Raw genomic sequence first — 13,661 nt, forward strand, 5'->3', positions numbered from 1 at the left:
TGGGAGGAGAAGGGGACAACAAAGGACGAGATGGTTGGATGGCATCACTGACTCGATGGACATGAGTTTGAGTAAACTCTGGGAGTTGGTGATAGACAGGGAGGCTTGGAGTGCTGTAGTCCATGGGGTCTAAAAGAGTCGGACACGACTGAGCGACTGACCGGAACAGAACGGAACTATTTTAGGGAGAGTAGTGGGATGGATCAGAGTAGGATATTTATTCCAGCAATAGATGACTTGATTTTAAAAAGCTGAAAACCTGGGGATTTGCAAAGACTACACTGGACTAGTAGTGTATTAAAGCGGAGAAGGCAATGGCTCCCCACTCCAGTACTCTAGCCGTCTATGGGGTTGCACAGAGTCGGACATGACTGCAGCAGCAACAGCAGCAGCAGTGTATTAAAGAGGGCAGGGAAAAGAAAGGCTTGTGGGCGAGGAAAGTGAGGAGGGTGGGGTATGGGCAGAAAGATGAAGTGGCCACACCAGCCACGCGTGCTTGAGGGAAACTGAGATGTTTGCAACATGCGATGGTCTCACTGTGGGGCAGGAGCGGAGCAGGCACTGTGCACGGGGCTGTGTGTGCATCCAGGATTTGTGGAAGCGTGGCTTAGTGCCAAGGACTGACTGAGTTTATATATAGTTCTGGGCATCAGGTCACTGAGATTTAGAACAAAGGTGCTCGCTGTGGAGATTCCTTTCACAGAACTGTAACCTGAACTACTGCTAGATGGTTGTGTTTCTGCATAATGAGAGTCGAGGTTGTCATTACCCTAAATGAAGTCGGCACTTTAAATCCAGTGCTTAAAAATGAGGCCTCTTTCCCCACCCCACCCCCCGCCCACCCGTGGCATTTTTCCTATTGAGAAAGTACTCAGCTAAAATTTTAAATGGAAACTTAAAAAGGGGGTTCACTTTTAAGAGAAAAATATACAAAAATCTAAATATAGAAATAACGACTCAAGTTTGGTTTTTTGCTTGAGAATTTTTTTCTTTACTTTTGAAGCAATCATAAGAGCTTCCCTTTAAATGTGTGTGTGTGTGTGCTCAGGGCTCAGTTGTGTCCGATTCTTTGCGAACTTGTGAACTGTAGCCTGTCAGGCTCCTCTGTCCATAGAATTCTCCAGGCAAGACTATTGGAATGGGTTGCTATTTCCTTACTCCAGGGGATCTTCCTGACCCAAGGATCAAACCCGCATCTCTAGAATTCTTGGGCAGATTCATCACTGTACCACCTGGGAAGCCCCTTTCTTTAAATAGTAGCTCTCTAATCCATTTTAAACACTTAGTTTTACCACTCCACTCCCACCTACACAAAAAAACATTCAGTTCAGTTCACTTCAGTCACTGAGTCGTGTCCGACTCTTTGCGACCCCATGAATCGCAGCACGCCAGGCCTCCCTGTCCATCACCAACTCCCGGAGTTCACTCAGACTCAACGCCCATCGAGTCGGTGATGCCATCCAGCCATCTCATCCTCTGTCGTCCCGTTCTCCTCTTGCCCCCAATCCCTCCCAGCATCAGAGTCTTTTCCAATGAGTCAACTCTTCGCATGAAGTGGCCAAAGTATTGGAGTTTCAGCTTTAGCATCATTCCTTCCAAAGAAATCCCAGGGCTGATCTCCTTCAGAATGGACTGATTGGATCTCCTTGCAGTCCAAGGGACCCTCAAGAGTCTTCTCCAACACCAGTTCAAAAGCATCAGTTCTGGTTTTTATTTAAGAGGAGGAGTAGAACATAAGTATTTTCTGAATTTGGGTATAACTAGCATTATCACTGGCTAAATATTTCTGTATTTTCCAGGTCTTCTTGAAAGAGGGACATGCCTAAGACTTGCGGGCTTGTTAAAGAGCACCTCTGTCTCTAGCTCAGGACCCAGTTCTGATCTGTCTCTGTAGTGAGCCTAAATAGACCTTTGAGTGGTAGAAACTGCTCTTGGAGATCCAACAGGACTTGATATATATGGCTTTTTAGGCCAGTTTCTGGGAGAATATGAATTACAGCCAATAACACTGCTTCCTTGCCCTCCACCAGCATTTTTTTTTTTTTTTTTTTTCTGTTTTTACCTGTTTTCTAGTCCATTGAGCTCTGCCCTTTATTGTTTCTCCTTAGGTTTCTACTTAGGTTTGATTTGCTTCTTTCCCCCCAACTTCTTAAGGGTAGAAACTTAGATCATTGATTTTAAACCTTTTTCTAATATAGCAGTAAATTTCTCTCAAGTTTTGATATGTTGTGTTTTTACTTTAAATATTTTCTGAATTCCTTGTGGTTTATCTTAGACTCATGGATTATTTAGAAGTGTATTTTCTATTTTCCAGAGATCTATCTAGAGATTGTCTGGATTTACTGATTTTTTGGTCAGAGAACATAGTCTTTAAAAAAAGACTATTTCAGTCTTTTGAAATTTATTGATATTTATGGCCCAGCATGTGATCCATCTTGGTAAATGACTCACGTATTCTGTAGTTACTTGGTATGATGTTCTATAAATGTCAATTAGGCCAAGTTGGTTGATAGCATCTTTCACATATCCTGTTGCTTTACTTATTTGTTGTCTGCTTGTTCTAACTAGTATGAAGAGAAATGATAAAATCTCCATTATAGTTGTGAATGTTTTTTTCTCTTGAGTTTTGCCATTTTCTGTTTATGAATTTTGAAGCTTTATTATTATGTACATACATGTTTAAGAATGGTGTCTTATTCTGATAAATTTCTCCTTTTATCATTATAAATTTCATTCTATTTTGTTAACCTATTTGTCTTTTAATTTTTAATTCATCTCTTATGCACAGTGTATAGTTCAATCTTGGCTTTTTTGAATATGACAATCTCCGCCCTTTCGTTGGATGTTTAATCCATTAATAGTTCATGTAATTATTTATGTAAGTGGGTTTAAGTCTACCCTTTTGCCATTGTTTTCATTAGTCCCTTTTTGTTTTTCTCTTCTAATGCCTTTTTTTGGGTTAATTGGCTATTTTTTAATACTTTGTTTTATTTACTCTATTGGTTTCTTTGCTATGCATGTTTTAAGTTATTTTTTCATTAATTATTCTAGGGCTAATAATATGCAACCTTAACTTTTTAAAGTCTGTTTATAGTCAGAATTGTATCACTTCACATTTTACCCCTGACTTTTCTCACTTCCTACTTCACACCTCCAAGCCCTCACTTGACACATCCATTTCATCTTCTCAATTCGCAAATATAGTTTAATATAACTCTCCTTATTCACCCTCTCCATTTTTCATGCTCTTCTTGTCATATCTTTTATTTCTGTTCAAAACTATTTGCATGTTATTCTTGTTTAAAAGAGTCTTTTAAGGAAACGTTAAGAAAAATAAAAAATATAAACTTACTTTTTGGTAACTTATTCATCATTTTGGTATCCTCCTTTCCTTCCTGAAGACCTGAATTTCCATATGGTATTGTTTCCCTCCATCCTGAAGAACTATTTTTTTTTGTAGTTTCTTGTAGTACACATCTGCTTGAGAAGAACTTTGTCAACTTTCATTTTATTTGAAAATATGTTTATCTTGTTTTTTTTTTTTTTTTTACATGCATTCCCAAACATGAACCCCCTCCCACCTCCTCCCCATAACATCTTTCTGGGTCATCCCCATGCACCAGCCCCAAGCATGCTGCATCCTGCGTCAGACATAGACTGGTGATTCAATTCACATGATAGTATACATGTTAGAATGTCATTCTCCAAATCATCCCACCCTCTCCCTCTCCCTCTGAGTCCAAAAAGTCCGTTATTGTTTTTGAAGGAGTTTTCACTAGATAGAGAATTCTGAGCAGAATTTTTTTTCTTCTAGCCCTTTAAAAATGTTGTTCTGTCATCTCCATTGTTCTGATGGGAAGTTAGTGTTCTTTGCATTATTTTTCTCCTGTATATAACATATTGTTTTGGGGTCCCTTTACTGATTTTCTCATTATCTTTGATTTTCAGCAGTTCAACCATGATTAAACTAGATATGATTTTCTTTGTATTTATTTGTCTTGGGAGTTTGATGAGCTCTTTGGATATGATAAAATAGTGTTTTCATCAAACAGTACAATTTTAACAATTATTTCTTCTGATATCTTTTCTGCTTTTATTCTCGTGGTCTTCTTTTGGGGCTCCTAGTACGTATGTGTTAGACTGATACGGTCCTACAAATGTCTGATGCTAAGTTCATTTTTCTGCGACTCCTTTTTCCTCTTTATTCCTCAAATTTGTAGTTGGCAGTGATCTGTCAAGTTCATAGACTCGTCTTCTGCTATCTCGAATCCACTATTAAGTCTATTCAGTGACCTCTATTTGTACTAGCGCATGCAGTCCCACTCAGTGTTATGTGGCAGCCTGGATGGGAGGGGAGTTTCGGGGAGACTGGATACATGTATAGCTATGGCCAAATTGCTTCGCTGATCACCTGAAACTGTCATAGCATTGTTAATTGGATGTACTGATAAATGTTGGAAAAAAAAATCTGTTCAATGACTCTTTCATTTTAGTTATTGAACCTTTCAGTCCTAGAATTTCCATTTATTTTTTTTTCCTCCCATTTGGTTCTTTTTTCTAGTTTTGAGTTTTCTGAGATTCCCATCTGTTCATATATTCTTTCCTGTTGTTTTTAAACACAATGTCCTTGACTTTTTGAGACATATTTATAATAGCTCATCTAAAGTTTTTACCCACTTTAGATAGTGTATTTTTAAAAAATGGCTTTGTAGGGTGTTGATTTTTGTTTAGTTACTGACTGATCTTCTTGTAAGGGCTTAGCTTTATATTTTGCCATGGCTGATCTGTGGAAGTCTCAAGGTTTTTCCCCAGGCCCCTTTACCTTAGCAAGACTCATCCTCCAAATTCTGTTTCTGCTGTGGATTCTATTAGGGCTTAGTTTTAGGCTTTGTTAGCATATGTCTAGAGCAGGCCTTATCCTGGGGTATGTTTTACTCCTAAAGCGAAGCCTTCCTAGTGTTTCATGCCCAGAGCGTTAATGAGTTCTCTTTGTTTGGACTGGGTTAGACTGCCAGTCTTTCCCTTAAGTTGCTCGACCTCTCGTGTTTCTGTTAACCTTAATACAGCCACTCTTTTGTAAGCCCTGTGTAGTTACATGTCCTGCATTGGTTAAAGACTCTCAGGAAACCCTTATACAAACTTCTCCGGTCCCCCCTCTGTATGACTCCCTCCTCCCCAGGACCCTGTTTCTGCCTCCCAGCCGTCCTCTGCCTGGACGCCAGCTCACTGTACTACAGTCAGGAAAATACCCCCAAGGCAGAGCACCAAGCAGATGTGGCCTGATGACCTTTTCCTTCTTTCAGAGGTCACATTCTTGCCCCGTCTCTTAGCTGGTACCTGAAAATAGTTGCATTATTTTGTCCAGTTGTTTATGAGAGGAGGAAAGGTCTGGGACCAATTACTCTGTCATACTAGAGGTGGAAGTCTCCCACGGCATTTTTACATGCATTAAAGTGAACTTTAGGGTAGCATGAAAGGGCAAAATAAATCTTAGTCACTCTTGGAACCAAATAGGTAAAGTGAGCTTACGGTGTTCATGAACCGAACCATTTCTCTCTGATCTTCCCACCTCCCACCCCTAATTATCCATTCACTTGTCTTCTGTCTTCTCAAGGGAGACAAGGAGGGTGAGGGGAAGGGAAGAGAGAATGACCTTACTTGGATCCTGCATCCTGGGCTGTGACCTTGGGCCTGTCAACTGAAAAATTAAGTGCAGCTTGTGAAAATGCACTGTTATTAGTGGTGAAAGTAGGATTGCTTGTCGGGCTCTGTGTTTGTGTTTTAAATGACACTGCTTATACCTTGCGGTTTAAGCAGACAGGATGTTACTAGAAAAAGGGACTACTTAAAACTTCCAAACTTATATACAGTGCTAATGACTGCCCTTCAATGGTGAGATAATGATATATCTAAACTCGGGACTTAAAGTGGGCCTTGTGGTTAATAGGAAGAGGTTTTCTTTGAGTGTGGTCGGGGGGTTGGGTAATGTTTTGCCAGATTAGACTTGTATAGAAGAATCACTTTTTTTGTTATAAATTCTAGTCTTTCTATTTTCTTTTTCACCTTAAACTTCTTTAAAATAAAACCTCTATTTTGATATAAAAGGACTGCTCATTAGAGAAGTAGTTACTTTAGTTGACAGTTAGCCATCTTTTCAGAAATTGAATGGTTTCCATTTAGAAATCTTCTGGAAGACATGAATGCTGTCTCACCCATGGAGCTTTTCCCTCTTTTTAAATATGTCATACGGGCCTCAGAAGAAGAAGAATCCTTTATTGTTAGGGCCTAGTTTGAATATCGCAAGTTGCTATAGCACCTAATTGAATATACCAATACTTGTATCTGCCCAAGAAGCCTTAATTTAGATTAGATTTATTCTTTTAAAGTTGCTTTGGCTTGTTGATTTGAAGATACATCCTTTTTAACTTCATTTTCTCAGAAAATGTGATAGCAACTTAAAGGGATTAATGCCTGTGGGACGTTTGCTCCTTTTTTTGAATCTTGACCACGTCGTTTGCCGTAGCTTTGCTTTCTGTCCTGTTTTCTAAATTGAACACCCCGGTTAATCACTTACTCTTTGTGTATTTTCCCCTTTGTCTCTCACCACATCCTCCCTACATGTTTAACCCTGGATTAACCATCTGCTCTCCTTTTCTTTTTTTAAAAAAAATTTTCATTTGCCTTTTAATTATGGTAAAATGTGCAGAAACGTGCAAATACACACTTAGGTTATTTCCACCTTAGACACAGGCCAACACACAAAAGCAAATGGATTTAACACTTCTGTATGCCACATTTTCTTTTAGCTTGACCCTGTGTTTTTTTTCTTGATGTACAGCTGTGTGCTCAAAAGAACTGCCTGCAGCACTTACTGCCTGGCTTTGTTAACTTTCCCTTCTTTATTTGGGCCACTGCAGTCAGGCTTTCACTCGCCCAGCCCCTCTGAAGGCGCCTCGTGAAAAGTCACTGGTTCGCGGGTTGCCAGCTCTAGTGGCCTGTCTTTGGCTTCATTGTACGTGACCTTCCTAAGGCATCAGCCGCTTCCTTCTTCATGAAACTCTTCCTTTGCTTTCTACTGTCCTGATTTTCCTGCCTCTGGTACTCTCTTCTCCTCCTCTGCGGCCCCTCTTAAATAGTAACGCTCTCTGACGCTTACTCCCCTTCAGTAGTCTCATCTACCTGCATGATTTTGATCCTCAGTTAAATAAACACAGCTAATTCTGAAACCTGAGTCTCCCACCCAGATCCTTCTTTTGAGTCCAGACTTACAAAGTAGTACTGTCTTCCATATTTATAGGTGAGGAAATTGAAACTCAGGGATGTTGGGTAACCTGTTTAAGATCAAGCAGTCAGTGGAAGAGCCAGGATTTGAAGCTCTATCTTACAGTGAGGCTTTCAACGCTTTGCATGTGTGTGTGCTCAATTGTGTGTGACTCTGCGACCCTATGGACTGCAGGTCACCAGGTTCCTCTGTCCTTGAGATTCTCCAGGCAAGAATACTGGAGTGAGTTGCCATTTCCTCCTCCAGGGGATCTTCCCGGACCAGGGATCAAACCCCCTGCGTCTCCTGCATTGGCAGGTGGATGCTTTACCACTGAGCCATCTGGGAAGCCCCTTTACTGCTGTAATATGCTATTACTCAATCGTCTCCACCTGGCTCTCTGTCAGATAAGTATGTCATGTCCCATACCAGATGCCATCTCATAACTCTATTCTCCTTGCTCCTCCTCTCCCTCCCCTCGACCCTGCCGAAAACCAACAGGGGGAATATGAAGCCCGTGTTCTCATCTCAGTGACTGGCATTCCCTCTTCATTATCCAAGCCAGAAAGTGCATAGGCAGTCGACATAAACTTCCTTCTGCCTCCATCCTACAGGCCTGTCTCCATCATCCTTCCATCTCCATCATCCAGCCCAGCAAGCATCAGTTCCTGTGCATTCTCGCTCTTTCACATGGCTTGTCATCCATTGTTCCCTCTGTTTCACTTCCGCTGCTCCTGTCATTGGAGAAGGCAGTGGTATCCCACTCCAGTGCGCTTGCCTGGAAAATCCCATGGACAGAGGAGCCTGGTGGGCTACAGTCCATGAGGTCGCTACGAGTCGGACATGACTGAGAGACTTCACTTTCCCTTTTCATTTTCATGCATTGGAGAAGGAAATGGCAACCCACTCCAGTGTTCTTGCCTGGAGAATCCCAGGGACAGAGGAGCCTGGTGGGAGGCCGTCGACGGGGTCGCACAGAGTCGGACACGACTGAAGCGACTTAGCAGCAGCAGCAGCTCCTGTCATTGTTGTTAGCTTTGTATCCATCTGAGTTGCCAGTAATGCTGATAGCCCAGCCCATTGCTTCCCATAGTACCTGAGCTGGAGAATCAAGGTTCCTTGTTTTTTTGGTTTTAAATTTTATTAACCTGTTGTGGAAATTTTATATCATATAAAAAATGAGTCATTGGAAAATTGAAAAAATATAAGCTCCATTTTTAAATTACTGAATTTGTTAAATATAACATTACTGTAAATCTGCTAAAAAAGTTTTTAAATATCAGTATTCTTCATGTGGCCTATTGCAGATGGATAACAAACAGTTTGCAGATTGGTGCTGGTCCACAGACGACATCAAGGAGTACCAGTTCACAGTATCTGATGAAAAGAAATATCTTCCATTTTCTTAGATCATAACCACGTGGGCCTATGTTGTTTGAAATCAAAATAGTTCAACTAGGACCTTCTTTGCCTTGGGCTTATAGATAGCTCGTGTATGTGGATTTAAGAAGTTTTAGAAAATTTCCTGTTTCTTGAGGATCCCTTCTTTAAATACGAAAAAAACTCCCTTTAGAGCAAGGAGTAGTCATGTGTTACACTCAAATTTTAATGCTGAGATCAAAGTGTACTCACTTAAGAACCCAAAGCAAGATTTCTTAAATAGGCTTGGAAGTACAGTCTTCATGGGCTACCTGTAATAAAAGTATTTTTCCTTGGTTTGATATATTTAACTTGATAATGATTGTGCATGCATGCAAAAGTTTGCTTCTAATATGCAGTAAAAATATAGCAGATGAGGTGGTGTGCTCTATTTCTGAAAGTTTAAAATTCCACATAGGTAGTAATCTGATTGGGTGGTAAATAATTAAATTAGGTTATCTGGATGTGGGCAGGCATCTGACTAAGCCCCAGTCAAAAGATTGGAAGTTAATGAAGTGCAGACAGGAGACGCTAAAATGGTCAGACTGCAGGACACCCCTTGGTTTTAAAGAGGGCATGGCTGAGGATTCAAAGACACAAAGACAAACTTCTCAGGGGATGGACTTCAGGCGTGGAGATGCTCTGAATTATTAAGCTGAGACTATACTCACAGTTACTGTAGAAATTTATTAAATTAAACTGTACTGCTCCAGCGTTCTTGCCTGGAGAATCCCAGGGACGGTGGAGCCTGGTGGACTGCCGTATATGGGGTCACACAGAGTTGGACACGACTGAAGCGACTTAGCAGCAGCTCAGACCCCATGGGTGTCTGCATCAGGCCTGAGAGAACACATGGGCAAATGCCTAAGAGAACATCATCATCCCATCGGAGATAAAGAAAGTCAGAATGGCCTTTTAATGAAAAAGCAAACGAAGCAACTAGTCTGCACCACTGTATCAGGTACTTAAAACGACCACAGGAGGTGGGAGGGGGGTTCAGGATAGGAGGACAAGTGTTTACCCGTGGCTGATTCATGGCAAAAACCACCACAATATTGTAACTATCCTCCAGTTAAAAAAATTAATTAAAAAAAAAAAAAACTACTGCAGAAAATTTCTAACCACTGAGACTTTATTAACAGTTTTACAAAAAAAGTTTTTCAGTTCCATTATGGCAGTATTTGCTCTGTTAATGAAGTCTGTGAGTCTCAAACACAATCAACTATCAAAACAAAACACAATTATGTCACAAGAAGTTGGAGCGCTGAAGGGTATTTAGGAGACTAAATTCCCAAAGCAGAATGTTGTAACTGTCACCTCTTCCATTTCTAGATCATTCGTATGAGATGGGTGGATGGCAGATTGCTGAACCCATACACCTAGAGAGTGATTAAAAGTTTTATTCAAAGAAAACTATAAAACTAGCATCAATCAGTCAGTTCAGTCACTCAGTCGTGTCTAAATCTTTGCGACTGCATGGACCATAGCATGCCAGGCCTCCCTGTCCATCACCAACTCCCGGAGCTTCCCAAACTCATGTCCATTGAGTTGGTGATGCCATCCAGCCATCTCATCCTCTGTCATCCCCTTCTCCTCCTGACCCCAATCACTCCCAGTATCAGAGTCTTTTCAAATGAGTCAGTTCTTTGCATCAGGTGGCCCAAAGGGTTGGAGTTTCAGCTTCAACATCAGTCTATCCAATGAACATCAGGACTGATCTCCTTTAGGATGGACTGGTTGGATCTCCTTGGAGTCCAAGGGACTCTCAAGAGTCTTCTCCAATACCACAGTTCAAAAGCATCAATTCTTCTGTGCTCAGCTTTCTTTATAGTCCAACTCTCATATCCATACATGACTACTGGAAAAACCGTAGCCTTGACTAGATGGACCTTAGTTGGCAAAGTAATGTCTCTGCTTTTTAATATGCTGTCTAGGTTGGTCATAACTTTCCTTCCAAGGAGCAAGTGTCTTTTTAATTTCATGACTGCAGTCACCATCTACAGTGATTTTGGAGCCCCCAAAAATAAAGTCAGCCACTGTTTCCTCTGTTTTCCCATCTATTTGCCATGAAGTGATGGGACCAGATGCCATGATCTTCATTTTCTGAATGTTGAGCTTTAAGCCAACTTTTTCACTCTCCTCTTTCACTTTCATCAAGAGGCTCTTTAGTTCCTCTTCACTTTTTGCCATAAGGGTGGTGTCATCTGCATATCTGAGGTTATTGATATTTCTCTGGGCAGTCTTGATTCCAGCTTGTTTTTCTTCCAGTCCAGCGTTTCTCATGATGTACTCTGCATATAAGTTAAATAAGCAGGGTGACAATATACAGCCTTGACGTACTCCTTTTCCTATTTGGAAGCAGTCTGTTGTTCCATGTCCAGTTCTAACTGTTGCTTCCTGACTTGCATACAGATTTCCCAAGAGGCAGGTCAGGTGGTCTGGTATTCCCATCTCTCTCAGAATTTTCCACAGTTTATTGTGATGCACACAGTCAAAGGCTTTGGTATAGTCAATAAAGCAGAAATAGATGTTTTCTGGAACTCTCTTGCTTTTTCGATGATCCCGTGGATGTTGGCAATTTGATCTCTGGTTCTTCTGCCTTTCCTAAACCAGCTTGAACATCTGGAAGTTCATGGTTCACATATTGCTGAAGCCTGGCTTGGAGAATTTTGAGCATTACTTTACTAGCATGTGAAATGAGTGCAATTGTGTGGTAGTTTGAGCATTCCTTGGTATTGCCTTTCTTTGGGATTGAAATGTAAACTGACCTTTTCCACTGTGGCCACTGCTGACTTTTCCAAATTTGCTGGCATATTGAGTGCAGCACTTTCACAGCATCATCTTTCAGGATTTGAAAGAGCTCAACTGGAATTCCATCACCTCCACTAGCTTTGTTTGTAGTGATGCTTTCTAAGGCCCACTTGACTTCACATTCCAGGATGTCTGGCTCTAGATGAGTGATCACACCATCGTGATTATCTTGGTCATGAAGATCTTTTTTGTACAGTTCTTCTGTGTATTCTTGCCACCTCTTCTTAATATCTTCTGCTTCTGTTAGGTCCATACCATTTCTGTCCTTTATCGAGTCCATCTTTGCATGAAATGTTCCCTTGGTGTCTAATTTTCTTGAAGAGATCTCTAGTCTTTCCCATGCTGTTCTTTTCCTCTATTTCTTTGCATTGATCGCTGAGGAAGGCTTTCTTGTCTCTTCTTGCTATTCTTTGGAACTCTGCATTCAGATGCTTATATCTTTTCTTTTCTCCTTTGCTTTTCACTTCTCTTCTTTTCACAGCTATTTGTGAGGCCTCCCTAGTCAGGCATTTTGCTCTTTTTGTATTTCTTTTCTGTGGGGATGGTCTTGATCCTTGTCTCCTATACAATGTCACGAAACTCAGTCCATAGTTCATCAGGCACTCTATCTATCAGATCTAGTCCCTTAGATCTATTTCTCACTTCCACTATATAATCATAAGGGATTTGATTGAGGTCATACCTGAATGGTCTAGTGGTTTTCCCTACTTTCTTCAATTTAAGTCTGAATTTGGCAATAAGGAGTTCATAATCTGAGCCACAGTCAGCTCCCGGTCTTGTTTTTGTTGACTGTATAGAGCTTTTCCATCTTTGGCTGCAAAGAATATAATCAATCTGATTTCGGTGTTGACCATCTGGTGATGTCCATGTGTAGAGTCTTCCCCTGTGTTGTTGGAAGAGGATGTTTGCTATGACCAGTGCATTTTCTTGGCAAAACTCTATTAATCTTTGCCCTGCTTCATTCCACATTCCGCCAAATTTGCCTGTTACTCCAGGTGTCTCTTGACTTCCTACTTTTGCATTCCAGTCCCCTATAATGAAAAGGACATCTTTTTTGGGTGTTAGTTCTAAAAGGTCTTGTAGGTCTTCATAGAACTGTTCAACTTCAGCTTTTTCAGCGTTACTGGTTGGGGCATAGACTTGGATTACTGTGATGTTGAATGATTTGCCTTGGAAATGAACAGAGATCATTCTGTCATTTTTGAGATTGCATCCAAGGACTGCATTTCGGACTCTTTTGTTGACCATGATGGATACTCCATTTCTTCCGGGGGATTCCTGCCCGCAGTAGTAGATATAATGGTCATCTGAGTTAAATTCACCCATTCCAGTCCATTTTAGTTCGCTGATTCCTAGAATGTCGACGTTCATCCTTGCCATCTCCTGTTTGACCACTTCCAATTTGCCTTGATTCATGGACCTGACATTCCAGGTTGCTATGCAATATTGCTCTTTACAGCATCGGACCTTGCTTCTATCACCAGTCACATCCACAACTTGGTATTGTTTTTGCTTTGTCTCCATCCCTTCATTCTTTGGAGTTATTTCTCCACTGATCTCCAGTAGCATATTGGGCACCTACTGACCTGGGGAGTTCCTCTTTCAGTATCCTATCATTTTGCCTTTTCATACTGTTCATGGGGTTCTCAAGGCAAGAATACTGAAGTGGTTTGCCATTCCCTTCTCCAGTGGACCACATTCTGTCAGACCTCTCCACCATGACCCATCCGTCTTGGGTGGCCCCACAGGGCATGGCTTAGTTTCATTGAGTTAGACAAGGCTGTTGTCGTCCATGTGATCAGACTGGCTTATTTTCTGTGAGTATGGTTTCAGTGTGTCTGCCCTCTGATGCCCTCTTGCAACACCTACCGTCCTACTTGGGTTTCTCTTACCTTGGACATGGGGCATCTCGTCATGGCTGCCCCAGCAAAGCGCAGCTGCTGCTCCTGACCTTGGACAAGGGGTATCTCCTCACCACCATCCCTCCTGACCTTGAACGTGGGATAGCTCCTCTAGGCCCTCCTGCACCTGCGCAGCCACTGCTCCTTGGACGTGGGGTAGCATAGGTTTTATAAATTTGGGAATGGAGAGGAGATAGGAAAAGGCAACCTCTCGGGGGTCTCTATGCCCCTCCAAAAGTGAAAGGAGCAAGATGAAATGAAAAGAAAAA

General features: G+C 41.4%; 1 protein-coding gene across 5 annotated transcripts in view; it reads left to right on the forward strand.

Annotated features, from left to right (window-relative positions):
* Nucleotides 1–13,661, forward strand: part of LNPEP (leucyl and cystinyl aminopeptidase) — a 105,409-nt gene that overhangs the window by 29,058 nt on the left and 62,690 nt on the right. Inside the window, exons 1-2 of one of the 5 annotated variants that reach the window (XM_060416036.1) lie at nt 402–7,475; nt 8,183–9,641. The exons of 1 other annotated variant lie outside the window; for it this stretch is intronic. In XM_060416036.1, the coding sequence (XP_060272019.1) occupies nt 9,533–9,641 (109 nt within the window). In that variant the 5' untranslated portion in view covers nt 402–7,475; nt 8,183–9,532. Of the gene's footprint in view, nt 1–389; nt 9,642–13,661 lie in introns of those variants that run through there. 3 more of the 5 variants (XM_042250787.2, XM_060416037.1, XM_042250786.2) reach the window with 3 other exon arrangements.

This window comes from Ovis aries, chromosome 5 (genome assembly GCF_016772045.2).
Source record: "Ovis aries strain OAR_USU_Benz2616 breed Rambouillet chromosome 5, ARS-UI_Ramb_v3.0, whole genome shotgun sequence".
NCBI lineage: Eukaryota > Metazoa > Chordata > Mammalia > Artiodactyla > Bovidae > Ovis > Ovis aries.